General features: G+C 37.6%; 1 protein-coding gene across 6 annotated transcripts in view; it reads right to left on the reverse strand.

Annotated features, from left to right (window-relative positions):
- The window catches only part of DNAJC2 (DnaJ heat shock protein family (Hsp40) member C2), a 40,197-nt gene that overhangs the window by 10,491 nt on the left and 17,254 nt on the right, over window positions 1-12,452 (reverse strand). For all 6 annotated transcript variants that reach the window (XM_006049852.3, XM_025291070.3, XM_025291069.3 and 3 more), the window contains 9 exons: window positions 12,295-12,393; window positions 11,207-11,348; window positions 9,491-9,571; window positions 8,524-8,589; window positions 8,119-8,210; window positions 7,920-8,041; window positions 7,374-7,523; window positions 600-688; window positions 456-525 (listed from right to left, as the gene is read on the reverse strand). In XM_006049852.3, coding sequence (XP_006049914.2) covers window positions 456-525; window positions 600-688; window positions 7,374-7,523; window positions 7,920-8,041; window positions 8,119-8,210; window positions 8,524-8,589; window positions 9,491-9,571; window positions 11,207-11,348; window positions 12,295-12,393 — 911 coding nt within the window. The remainder of the gene's footprint in view (window positions 1-455; window positions 526-599; window positions 689-7,373; window positions 7,524-7,919; window positions 8,042-8,118; window positions 8,211-8,523; window positions 8,590-9,490; window positions 9,572-11,206; window positions 11,349-12,294; window positions 12,394-12,452) is intronic.

Genomic DNA, 12,452 nt, shown 5'->3' on the forward strand with positions numbered 1-12,452 from the left:
TGTAGACTAGACAGAATAAAAATCTCTTTTGGTTCTAAATGTTATTATCCTACAAAAATTTGCTCAAGGAATTAACACAATTTTTTTTTAACAGTGATTCTGAAAAATCTATGATTAATGTGCTGCTGCTGCTAAGTCACTTCAGTCATGTCCGACTCTGTGTGACCCCATAGATGGCAGCCCACCAGGCTCCCCCGTCCCTGGGATTCTCCAGGCAAGAATACTGGAGTGGGTTGCCATTTCCTTCTCCAGATTAATGTGCTAGATAACCACAAATCAAACAAATATATATGATAATAAGCATAAATACTTAAATCCAGTTTACATCAACCCAAACAGAAATGAGACACTTTCTGCCCCTACAGTAACTTCCATGTTAGGTGGGGAAATACTGAGGTGAAAGCAGTACTGAGGCAGAATTAAGTGCTAAATACAGGTAGAAGTGATACGATTACCTGTTTCTCCAGAGCAGCCTTTCCTACTTCTTTAGTAGAAGATGTGAGTGTTTCATTCAAGCACTGTAAACTTAAAAGAAAAAAGGGGATGAAACTTTATCCCAAGCCCAACAGAAGACTTCAACAGCAGCTCTATAGTTATACCTTGCTAATTCAAGCCGATCACAAAGTTTTTCCACTTCTTCCATCATTTTAACACGTTCTGCCTCACTGTCAGAAAAGTGATTCCAGGTCTAGAAGTATAAACACAAACATTTTCATCTTCTATCTACTGGCACTCAAAACATTCATAAACACAATTACAAAGCTTGAAGTTTTTGAGAACTTCTTAGGTTGAACATGTTGCCTTCTGACCACCACCAACCACATTCCCAGGGCACCTCCCAAGGCTCTCCATGGCCAGCCAGCAATAAAGAGGCATCAGCAAGGATGGAGCAAAACAAAAATGTGATGGTGCAGAGGACTTCTGGATGTTATAAAACAATGATTCCCCACAGAACCACTGAAGAATCAAGAAACTCTTTACAACAAAATCCCTTTGTTAGGCTACCTGTTCTATCTAGTGTGTGCGCCAAACATAAAAAAATAATGTGTTAAGAAACAGGAAGTCCAGCAACACCTGTTGACTAGACATGATACCTAGAATGGAATGTCATGATGTGCCTAGATGAACAAGAATCGGAAGTACTTCTCATGCTTCTTTAAGCTGCCGCTGACACATCTCCCATTCCTCGCTTTTCCTTGCTCCCTTACTCCATGCAACCTGGTGCTAAGGTTCCAATGCTTCTTTTACTGGGACACTTCCCTAGGCTTCCGCTTCCTCTCAGTTCAGTCACTTAGTCATGTACAACTCTTTGTGACCCCATGGACTGCAGCATGCCAGGCTTCCCTGTCGATCACCAACTCCTGGAGCTTACTCAACTCATGTCCATCAAATTGGTGATGCCATCCAACCATCTCATCCTCTGTTGTCCCCTTCTCCTCCTGCCTTCAGTCTTTCCCAGCATCAGGGCCTTTCCCAATGAGTCAGTTCTTTGCATCAGGTGGCTGAAGTATTGGAGCTTCAGCCTCAGCGTCTGTCCTTCCAATGAACATTCAGGACTGATTTCCTTTAGAATTGACTGGTTGGATCTCCTCGCAGTCCAAAGGACTCTCAAGAGTCTTCTCCAACACCACAGTTCAAAAGCATCAATTCTTTGGCGCTCAGCTTTCTTTATAGTCCAACTCTCACAACCAAACATGACTAATGGAAAAACCATAGCTTTGACTAGATGGACCTTTGTTGGCAAAGTAATGTTTCTGCATTTTAATATGCTGTCTAAGTTGGTCATAGCTTTTTTTCCAAGGAGCAAGCATCTTTTAATTTCATGGCTGCAATCACCATCTGCAGTGATTTTGGAGCCCAAGAAAATAAAGTCTGTCACTGTTTCTGTTGTTTCCCTATCTATTTGCCATGAAGTAATGAGACCAGATGCCATGATCTTAAGTTTTTTGAATGCCGAGTTTTAAGCCAACTTTTTCACTCTCCTCTTTCATTTTCATCAAGAGGCTCTTCAGTTCTTCTTTGCTTTCTCCCTTAAGAGTGGTATCATCGGCATATGTCAGTTATTGGTATTTCTTCTGGCAATCTTGATTCCAGCTTGTGCTTCACCAAGCCTGGCATTTTGCATGACGTACTCTGCATATAACTTAAATAAGCAAGGTGACAATATATAGCCTTGATGTACTCCTTTCCCAATTTGGAACCATGTCTGTTGTTCCATGTCTGGTTCTAACTATTGCTTCTTGACCTGCATACCGTTTTCTCAGGAAGCAGGTAAGATGGTCTGGTATTCCCATCTCTTTTAGGAATATTCCAGTTTGCTGTGATCCACACCGTCAAGGGCTTTGGCATAGTCAGTAAACAGAAGTAGATGTCTTTCTGGAACTCTCTTGCTTTTTCTATGATCCAACAGATGTTGGCAATTTGATCTCTGGTTCCTCTGCCTTTTCTAAATCCAGCTTGAACATCTGGAAGTTCTTGGTTCATGTTCTGTTGTAGCGTCGCTTGGAGAATTTTGAGCATTACTTTGCTAGCGTGAGAGATGAGTGCAGTTGTGTGGTTGTTTGAACATTCTTTCGCACTGCCTTTCTTTGGGATTGAAATGAAAACTGGCCTTTTCCAGTCCTGTGGCCACTGCTGAGTTTTCCAAATTTGCTGGCATATTGAGTGTAGCACTTTTGCAGCATCATCTTTTAGGATTTAAAATAGCTCAGCTGGAAATCCATCACCTACACTAGCTTTGTTTGTAGTGATGCTTCCTAAGGCCACTTGACTTCACATTCCAGGATGTCTGGCTCTAGGTGAGTGATCACACTATAGTGATTATCTGGGTCATGAAGATCTTTTTTGTATAGTTCTGTGTATTTTTGCCACTTTTCTTAATATCTTCTGCTTCTGTTAGGTCCATACCATTTCTGTCCTTTATTGTTCCCATCTTTGCATGAAGTGTTCCCTTGGTATCTCTAATTTTCTTGAAGAGATCTCTAGTCTTTCCCATTCTATTGTTTTCCTCTTTCTTTGCATTGATCACTAAGGAAGGCTTTCTTATCTCTCCTTGCTATTTAGAACTCTGCATTCAGATGAGTATATCTTTCCTTTTACCCTCTGCCTTTCTCTTCTCTTCTTTTCTCAGCTATTTGTAAGGCCTCCTCAGACAACCATTTTGCCTTTTCTTTTTCTTGGGGATGGTCCTGATCACTGCTTTCTGTACAATGTTAAGAACCTCTGTCCATAGTTCTTCAGGCACTCTGTCTATCAGATCTAATCCCTTGAATCTATTTGTCATATCCACTATATAATCATAAGGGATTTGATTTAGATCATACCCGAATGGTCTAGTGGTTTTCCCTGTGTGTGTATAGCTGCTCAGTCGTGTCTGACTCTTCGTGATCCCATGGACTATAGCTCACCAGGTTCCTCTGTCTGTGGGATTCTCCGGGCAAGAATACTGGAGTGGGTTGCCATTTCCTTCTCCATTTAAGTGTGAACTGTGCAATAAGGAATTCATGATCTGATCCACAGTCAGCTCCGAGTCTTTTTTTCACTGACCTTCTCCATCTTCGGCTGCAAGGAATATAATCAATCTGATTTTGGTATTGACCATATGGTTATGTACATGTGTAGAGGTGTCTCTTGTGTTGTTGGAAGATGGTGTTTGCTACGACCAGTGCATTCTCTTAGCAAAACTCTGTTAGCCTTTGCCCTCCTTCATTTTGTACTCCAAGACCAAACTTGCCTGGTACTCCAGGTACCTCTTGACTTCCTACTTTTGTATTTCAGTTCCCTATGATGCAAAGGACATCTTTTTTGGGTGTTAGCTCTAGAAGCTCTTGTAAGTCATCATAGAACTGTTAAACTTTAGATTCTTTGGCATTAGCAGCTGGGGCTTAGACTTAGGTTACTGTGATACTGAATGGTTTGCCTTGGAAACAGAGATCATTCTGTTATTTTTGAGACTGAACCCAAGTACTGCATTTTGGTCTCTTTTGTTGACTATGACTGTGAGGGTTAGTCTATTTCTTCTAAGGGATTCATGCCCACAGCAGTAGATATAATAGTCACCTGAATTAAATTCACCCATTCCCATCCATTTTATTTAGTTCACTGATTCCTAAAATGTTGACATTCACTCTTGCCATCTCTTGTTTGACCACTTTCAATCTACCTTAATTCATGAACCTAACATTCCAGGTTCCTATGCAATATTGTTCTTTACTGCATCGGACTTTACTTCCAACATCAGTCACATCCACAACTGGGTGGTGTTTTTTCACTTTGGCTCTGTCTCTTCACTCTTTCTGGAGTTATTTCTCTGCTCTTCTCCAGTAGCATATTGGGCACCTACTGACCTGGGGAGTTCATCTTTCAGGGTTGTATCTTTTTGCCTTTTCATATCGTTCATGGGCTTCTCAAGGCAAGAATACTGAAGTAGTTTGCCACTCCCTTCTCCAGTGGAACACGTTTTGTTAGAACTCTCCATTATGACGTGTCCATCTTGGGTGGCCCTACAAGGCATGGCTCATAGTTTCACTGAGTTAGACAAGGCCATGGTCCATGTTATCAGTTTGGTTAATTTTCTGTGATCATGGTTTTTATTCTGTCTTCCCTCTGGTGAATAAGGATAAGAGGCTTATGAAGAAAGCTTTCTGACAGGAGATTGACTCGGGGCAGGGCAGGGGGAGACAACTGGGTCTGGTTCTGATGGGCGGGGCTATGCTCAGTCAATTTTTAATCCAATTTTCTGTTGATGGGCGGGACTGTTTCCTCCCTGTTGTTTGTTCCCTCCCTTCAAATGGCAACCCACTCCAGTATTCTTGCCTGGAAAATCCCATGGACGGAGAAGCCTGGTAGGCTATAGCCCATGGAGTTGCAAAGAGTCGGACACGACTGAGCGACTTCACTTTCACTTTCTTCCTTAACACCACCTGTTTGGTACTTTCTCAACCTAGTACTCATCTTTAAGTATTTCAATTGCCTGTTTTCTTATCATTCTCCATCATTAACTAGTGGATCTTGAAAGCAAAGACTGTGTTATTATATTAACATCAGTGCTCCTCTATCCATACCTTAAGTATTGGTGATTGCCAGGGTCTGATCTCTATACTTCTTTATTCTTTCTCCCTGGGAGTCTCATCTACTCTCCACTGAGATGTGGATGACTCTGTGATGATCTTGCTAAACGCCAGACTTGTACCTCAAAACCACCTACTGAGTATCTTTATCTCAGCATGCCCGAAACTGAAATAATTTTTCCTAAGCCCTTTCCTCTTCCTTTGCTTTCTATTTCACTGAGTAATATTATACACCATCTAATATTCCACTCAAGAAACCAGAACATGTATTACCCCTTATACTTCCTCCAACTTATAATCAGTATTGATACCCAACAGGCAACAGGAGATCTTACCTCCTAAACGTTGGTTCATGTCATCTACCTTTGTCTGTTTCCACCATCTCTACCAGTTTAAGGCCCATCCTCTCACCTGGATTATGCAAAAGACTTTTGTCTCTTGGCCTCTTGTGTTCTCTTGGCATCCTGAGCAAAACTGACTCAGGATCAGATTTAGACTAGCAATGTCCTTTAAGAACCAACCTCTCCTTCAGCTACTTCTGGTTCATCAAACCTCTTGTATGGATGTGTCAGTGCTCCTTGATCTCTCTCATCTAATCTCATATACACACTGCTTCACCTGACTAAATCCCACTAGATTCAAATATCCTTCCTTAACCACCTGTTTGGTACTTTTTCAACCTGGTACTCATGTTTAAGTTATTTCAATTGCCTGTTTTCTTTTCATTCTCCATCATTAACTAGTGGATTCCTAAAAGCAAAGACTGTGTTTTCATTATATCAACAACATCAGTTGTAACTGCTTGGCACATACTTAGTGCCTATCAGATATCTGATGAGTGAATAAAAGAACTTACGCTGCAAAGGAGCAATAATATAAAGTTACCAAAGGCTAGAACTTTAACCCTCTTTTATGTACCATCTCTAAGAACTTTTAAAATTTTCTATTTTCTAACTAACTTTTAAAGTTTTTGATTCAGTTCTCCTTATGCCAAATCTAACAAGTGCTACATGTGAATGATCTCCTCTCATCTTCATAACTCTTTCTAGGTATTATTTCAGTTACTGTAAAAGTGAGGAAATTGAGACACAAATAGGTTGAGGGAACCTCCTGAGAACCACAGCCAGGACATAGGAAGTAGAGAATGACTTCAAATCTAAGCTGCTAGCCCTGAGTCCATGCTCTCAGTAACTATAATACACTGCATTCTTCTCAATATAATTTTTTAGGTGAAATCTGAGGAAAATATTTCATTTTTTCTATTTAGATTTTCCACTTGTCAAAAGTCTGAAGAGACAGATTGTATTTTTATTAAATGCCTTTCAAAGCCTAGTGATGGGGCAGTTTTAATTTCAATTTTATTAAGTGAAGATTTAAGATGCCATATATTAGAATACATATTCTAGTGTCTGGAGCCTCTGGACAGTTACATGAAAGAGTTTTCTCTACATAGTAAGCATGAACATATTTGCTGAATTAAACTACAATGGTGTAGTATATGGTGTGGCAATCTCTAGCTTGGAATTTCATTAATTTATCCATTTTATGCTGTGTGATATAAAATAATACTGGCCTCTAACTTTACCAGTTTAAAACGTAAGACTGTCTCTTGGACAAAACTACATTTGAAAACTTTTGGGCCTTTTTAGTTAATATTTTTAGTAAAATCTATTTGAACACAAACTACCAGCATTGAACTAAATAATATCCCTTTATTTAGACAAAAATGAAAGCTTTTAGATCCTTAAAAGCAACCCATGTTTAACTTCTAAAATAACTTTTTCTGTGATAAAAATTAATTTACACTATTAAAGAAGCAACCAGACAAAACCAATTTGTGGTGCATTCTTAGAATAAATGATCTGGTATCTCCAACTGGGGGAAGGGGGCGAGATAGTGATGGTAGGGGACCTGTGACAGACACAACCAGGAGAAACACAGCTGACACTGTTGCTCTTATTTACATCCTAATTTGAACAATTCAAGTATAAAAAGATGTTAAGATAATCAAGAAGATCTGAATATGGGACATGTATTAAAATAATAAGCTTTTTTCTTTCTGAAGGTTTAAAATCGCAAGATGGTTATTTTAAAAAACAAACAAACAAAACACGACCCTATCAGAGTTGCATACTGAATATGCATGTGTGAAATTTTTAAAAAGTGAATTTTAAAACATTTATGTTTTGAGATAAAATGCAGAGAGTAGTTTAATTATATTTTTATCGTATAGAAATATTTTTAAGTTTAAACAGAAATCTGATTTACTTGTATGTCAAGTGCTTGTTCAGTCAGTCAACCTACCTTGCATAAGTTTCGAAGTTTTTGCCTTTCTTTCTTAATGGCTTTTTTCTGGATATCTTTTTCCTTCTTTGCCAATAATGCTTGTTGTCTAACTTCCTCTTCTTCTTTCTCCTTTGCTAACCGAGCAGCTTCTAATTCAGCTTGTCTTTGCTTTAATAAAATTATTTAGTAATAAAATTAGAATTCTTAAATGCTCTATAACCTTACTAAAAAATACAGTTTTTAGTAACTTATATTACAGAAAGGTAAACATCAACTTATCAAAGACTGAAGGAAAAGCAGATGGTAAAGTTCTACAAAAATTTGTAGAAATGTAAAACAGACATATTAGAAATAAGTGTAGTGTTGAGAAATTTATATGACTTCATATTTTTGCCCAGTAAGAATCTGGTGGTAAAGAAGATCCTTCTGTCAACTGTGCTAAGTGTCATAACTCATTCATAGAAGCACCTAGTTCTCTACTGACAGAGTCAGTGTTTAAAACAGATCTGAAGATTGACAATATTATGAACATTTAAAGTCCAACTTTATCAAATGTCATCTTACTTTCTCTTTAGCCTCTTGCTCCTTTCGTTTTGCGTCTGCTTTTGCTTTCTTTTCTGCTTCTTTCTTGGCTTTTTCCTCTTCCTTAAATTTTTTTATCCTTGGGTCACAGCTATATGCATTATCTACCAAAAAAAAGTTAAATCTTTTGAATGTCTAACATTTAATTAAAGAACTCTAAAAATTCATTTGTTACACTTACCAACTAATGTTCTTATTCTGTTCATTTCTTCTTTTTTCCTTTGGGCCCTTGTTGCTCTGTTCTGCTTTTCAATCCATCTCCTTTCGTCACGGCTATTAAATAGGAAATATTGGAAACAAACTATTGCTTATAGATGGTATAAAAGGAAAATGTAATGCTTTATAAATAAAACTAGTTAAGCAACCAGAAGAAAAAGAATTTGCTGACTTGAGCTTTATTGACAATTTCATAATCATATTTAGCACTATTAAGCTTAACTTGTGAGATGGGATCTCAAAATATCAAAAAACTTATTTAAAATGGATACACAGAAAAATGTGAAAGAAAATACACATGGTGCATTTTTATATCATCACAAATACCAAATAACCAAATAAATGTCTTATCAATGATTTACATACATACCATTCTGCTTTTTCTTTTTCTTCTTCATCTAAATAAGAAAATTCTCTCCAAGAATCAAAATTATACCTAATATAAATAAAAATAAAATAAAGTCAAGCCTAAAAAAATGAAAAATATCTTCCTTTTAAAATTAAGTTAGGAGCATTAAATTTTAAGAAACTTTAATGACAAGTGGAGGAGTTTAATAGATCCCTCCCCTCTTTTCTGATACTGAAATCACACTGTACTCAAGTCTTTTTCTTCTTCTTTTTAAAATGATGCTGTATTCGGAATGGAAGTCTAAAATACTTATCAGCCTTAAATCAAAATACAGCTTCCTGCTATCTCTTCTGAATATCAGGTTTTACGCTTGACTGGGACTTGGTACAAGTTGTCCCTGCCTTCACCTCCACTAATTTGTCAAGTTTTAAGGTCATCTAGTAATGGTCACTTTACCTGGTTTGTATTCTCCGAAGGTAAGAGCAACTACAACTGACAGAGCTAAATTTGTCATTTCTGTTTTACAGTGATTTTGTTTTCATATTTACCAGATCCTTAATGAGAAAATATAGCACACATAATATAAAAGTAGAAAATGAGTAATATGTATTAAAATTAATGAACCAGTTAGAGACTGCAGTCTTCCTTTGTCATATATTCAAATAACTTTAAAAAATAAATGAAAAATTATTTTTTACTGAATTCAAACGACTCCTTATTTTTCATTTTTTTATTGCTATAGTGTGCTTGACATCTAGAAATCTGGTTGATAGAAAGAGATTGAAAAAACAATCATAATAGCCTAAATATTACATAGGAGATAATACAGCATTCTGTGGAAACTTTGATTTAAGAGAGTCCTCCTTTTGTTCAGTGAAAGTTCTGTGATTTTCCCACCCATCAATTAATTTATAAAAGTCAATCAAGTACTTATTGAATGCTTTTCTTAAAAAAATGAAAGCACTGGAGAAACAATGTATTCACTCACCAGAAAGAATAAAATGCATCTACATCTTCAAATGATGAATTCATATCACCAAGTTTAGGGACATTTTTTTTATTTGACCACCTGAAATATTGAAAAAAGGAAAAGCTAAAAACATTTTGTACAAACGTTCAACAACTGATTTGTTAAAAAAGTTTTTATCAGTCCCTTACAATCTCCCTGCCCTACGTCCTCCATGACTAAGAGATAGAGCAGAGGGATCAGGAGTGCTGTGATGAGCAATACAGGTGCAGTAAAGGGAGGGCAAGGGGAGGATGGGGGTGCAGAAGAAAACAATGGAACAGTGTTCTAACTCTCAGCTTATCTTTAGTTCTGTAAATTACAAGGTTGTGGAAGATGCCAGGATGGCCAGGAAAAACAGACTCTAGCACCATGTTTCAAGCTCACTTAGTCCTGCAGTACAGGCAGTACAGAAGTGACCTGCAGGCTGAGCCTTTTAAGAAACGTGAATCCTCGGAGGGAATAGATTTCCACCTCCTCATCTCTACCACCTCCCCCTTAAGAATCAGACTTGTAAGTTTAGCACTTCACCCACCATCTCTGAAAGGATCCTGAGACTGCTGTTGACCTGTTTTTCCAACTTGATGCACTGTTCCACACACACATGAATACACTAATTTTTTTTTACAACCTTAATTTTTTTTTTTAAACCACAAAACAAAGGTAAGGAGAAAGGGTATAGGAAACAGTAGACTGTATCAAACCACTAATCAAAGTGCTTCCCAAACTTAGCTGCTGCTGCTGCTGCTAAGTTGCTTCAGTCGTGTCTGACTCTGTGCGACCACATAGACGGCAGCCCACCAGGCTCCCCCGTCCCTGGGATTCTCTAGGCAAGAACACTGTGAGTGGGTTGCCATTTCCTTCTCCAGTTAATGAAAGTGAAAAGTGAAAGTGAAGTCGCTCAGTTGTGTCTGACTCTTAGCAACCCCATGGACTGTAGCCCACCAGGCTCCTCCATCCATGGGATTTTTACAGGCAAGAGTACTGGAATGCGTTGCCATTGCCTTCTCCCAAACTTAGCTACCCATCAAAATCGCCTGCGAGCATTAAAAAACCTACAGGCATTCCAAACCACTTAAATTAAAATCTTAGTTTCTCCAGGTGGAACCCAGGCATTAGGAACTGTTCAAGCTCCCCAGCTGACTCCAATATGCAGCTAAGATGTGCTCTGAGGAAACCTTCCAGTGCAGATGGAAGCAAAGAAATGTAGATTACTGGTTCACACAATTTGAAACTGATTTTAATTAAATAAATTACATATGACTTAATCTTAAATATAAATTTACCCTTTGTCAGAGAACCTTATGATAATCAGATGTGCAAAAATAGAATAAAAGTTTTTCCTCAATGAACACTGACCAAATGTTGGTAGTGTGCCTGTTAACAAAGGGGAAGGAGAAAATGGGAAATCACTGTCACCTAAGTATCAGCATCACACTACATAAAGTCAACCACTAGTCTTTCCCCCAAAGGAAATTTAAAAGAAAAATGTCCTGTGAGTTAATTTAACTACAGGAAGGAAGAACTGTTTAGAGAATAAAATAAACAATCATAGTAAGTTCACCAGAGGAGCTCAATATTGTAAAGGAGGAGGAAGAAGAGAACCAAACTATTACCAGAGGAAAAACCCAGAAACTTGGAACTATTAAGAAGCCAGCCAGTAGAGCATTATGATCACAAGGGGATGCCATAACTCACCTGGAATTCCTTTCAAACACTGGGGAAAACACTTCGAAGAAATTGTCCTTTGCTTCACTTTTAGAAGGAACTGAGTTATCAAAAGTAGGGTCTACACTGTTAAATGCTCGTCTTTTCACTGGATCAGATAGCATTTCATAAGCTGAAGAAAAAAAAAATCAAAGGTCACATCACCATAATACTACATTTTTTTCCTTAAAATAATTTTTTGTACTTAAAAGTTGTGTGTGCTTATGGGGAGGGGAGGACTTCAGTAATAGCTTGAGCACTACTGGTTACAACTGGACTTAAAAACTTCTATAAGTATCTCTTCTGGAAAAGAAAGGACAGAACAGTAAACACTCAATCTTGAAGAAAGCATGACTGAGGAAAAAGAAATAGCTAGAAAATTAACTGTTAGATCCCAAGGCTGTTAAAAAAAAAAAAAAAATCAAAGGATCTTTGGCATCCTGAGCACTGTGTAAGAGTGAGCCAATGAAGAGTAAGTTTGAAAAGTGTGTATACAGTTTTTAAAAAATTGGCATCAAAATTAAAAATCACATTTAAGGAAACATTTAGAAATGGTGGTTGCCTCAATTAATCTGCTTATGAGGATATGGCTATGTAAATAGCCATTGACAGCTGTGGGTCCTTGACTAGGATAGAATCAACTTCTTGATTTAAATAAGCAAAATATCTGAGGAACAATTTAATTCCATAAAGTGTCTGAAACTGAAAAAGATCTTAGTAGTCTCAACCTTAAACACAGCACTTGTATGAAGTAACTCCAGGATAAGCTTCTCATAAGAATCACCTGCTGATCTTGTTAAAAATGCAGATTCAGATTCAGTAGGTCTGGGGCAGGGCCAAAGCTTCTGCATTTCTGACAAGCTGCATTTCTGGTATTGCTGATGCCGTTGGTTGGGAGAACCTCACTTTATAAAGTGAGGCTCTGGGGGAGATGACCACAAATAACCAGATGTTAACTAAAAATGTTTTTAAATGTTATGGTATAAATGAACTGCAGTATACATAGGAAACCCAATCTAAACAATTAATAAATAATCTTCACTATCAAAAATTCCCAACTCTTGAACGCGCTTTCTTACCTTTAGTTATGCAAGTGAAGTAGTCATTATCTCCTTCTTTTATTGGTTCACCAGCTGCTTTCCGTTTGTCCGGGTGATGTTTTAAAACCATTGCTTTATCTACAAAGATTTAGATAACTTGTCCTTTTAGTCATCAAAATTAAAAAAGATCAGTTAAA

This window comes from Bubalus bubalis, chromosome 8, assembly GCF_019923935.1.
Source record: "Bubalus bubalis isolate 160015118507 breed Murrah chromosome 8, NDDB_SH_1, whole genome shotgun sequence".
Lineage (NCBI taxonomy): Eukaryota > Metazoa > Chordata > Mammalia > Artiodactyla > Bovidae > Bubalus > Bubalus bubalis.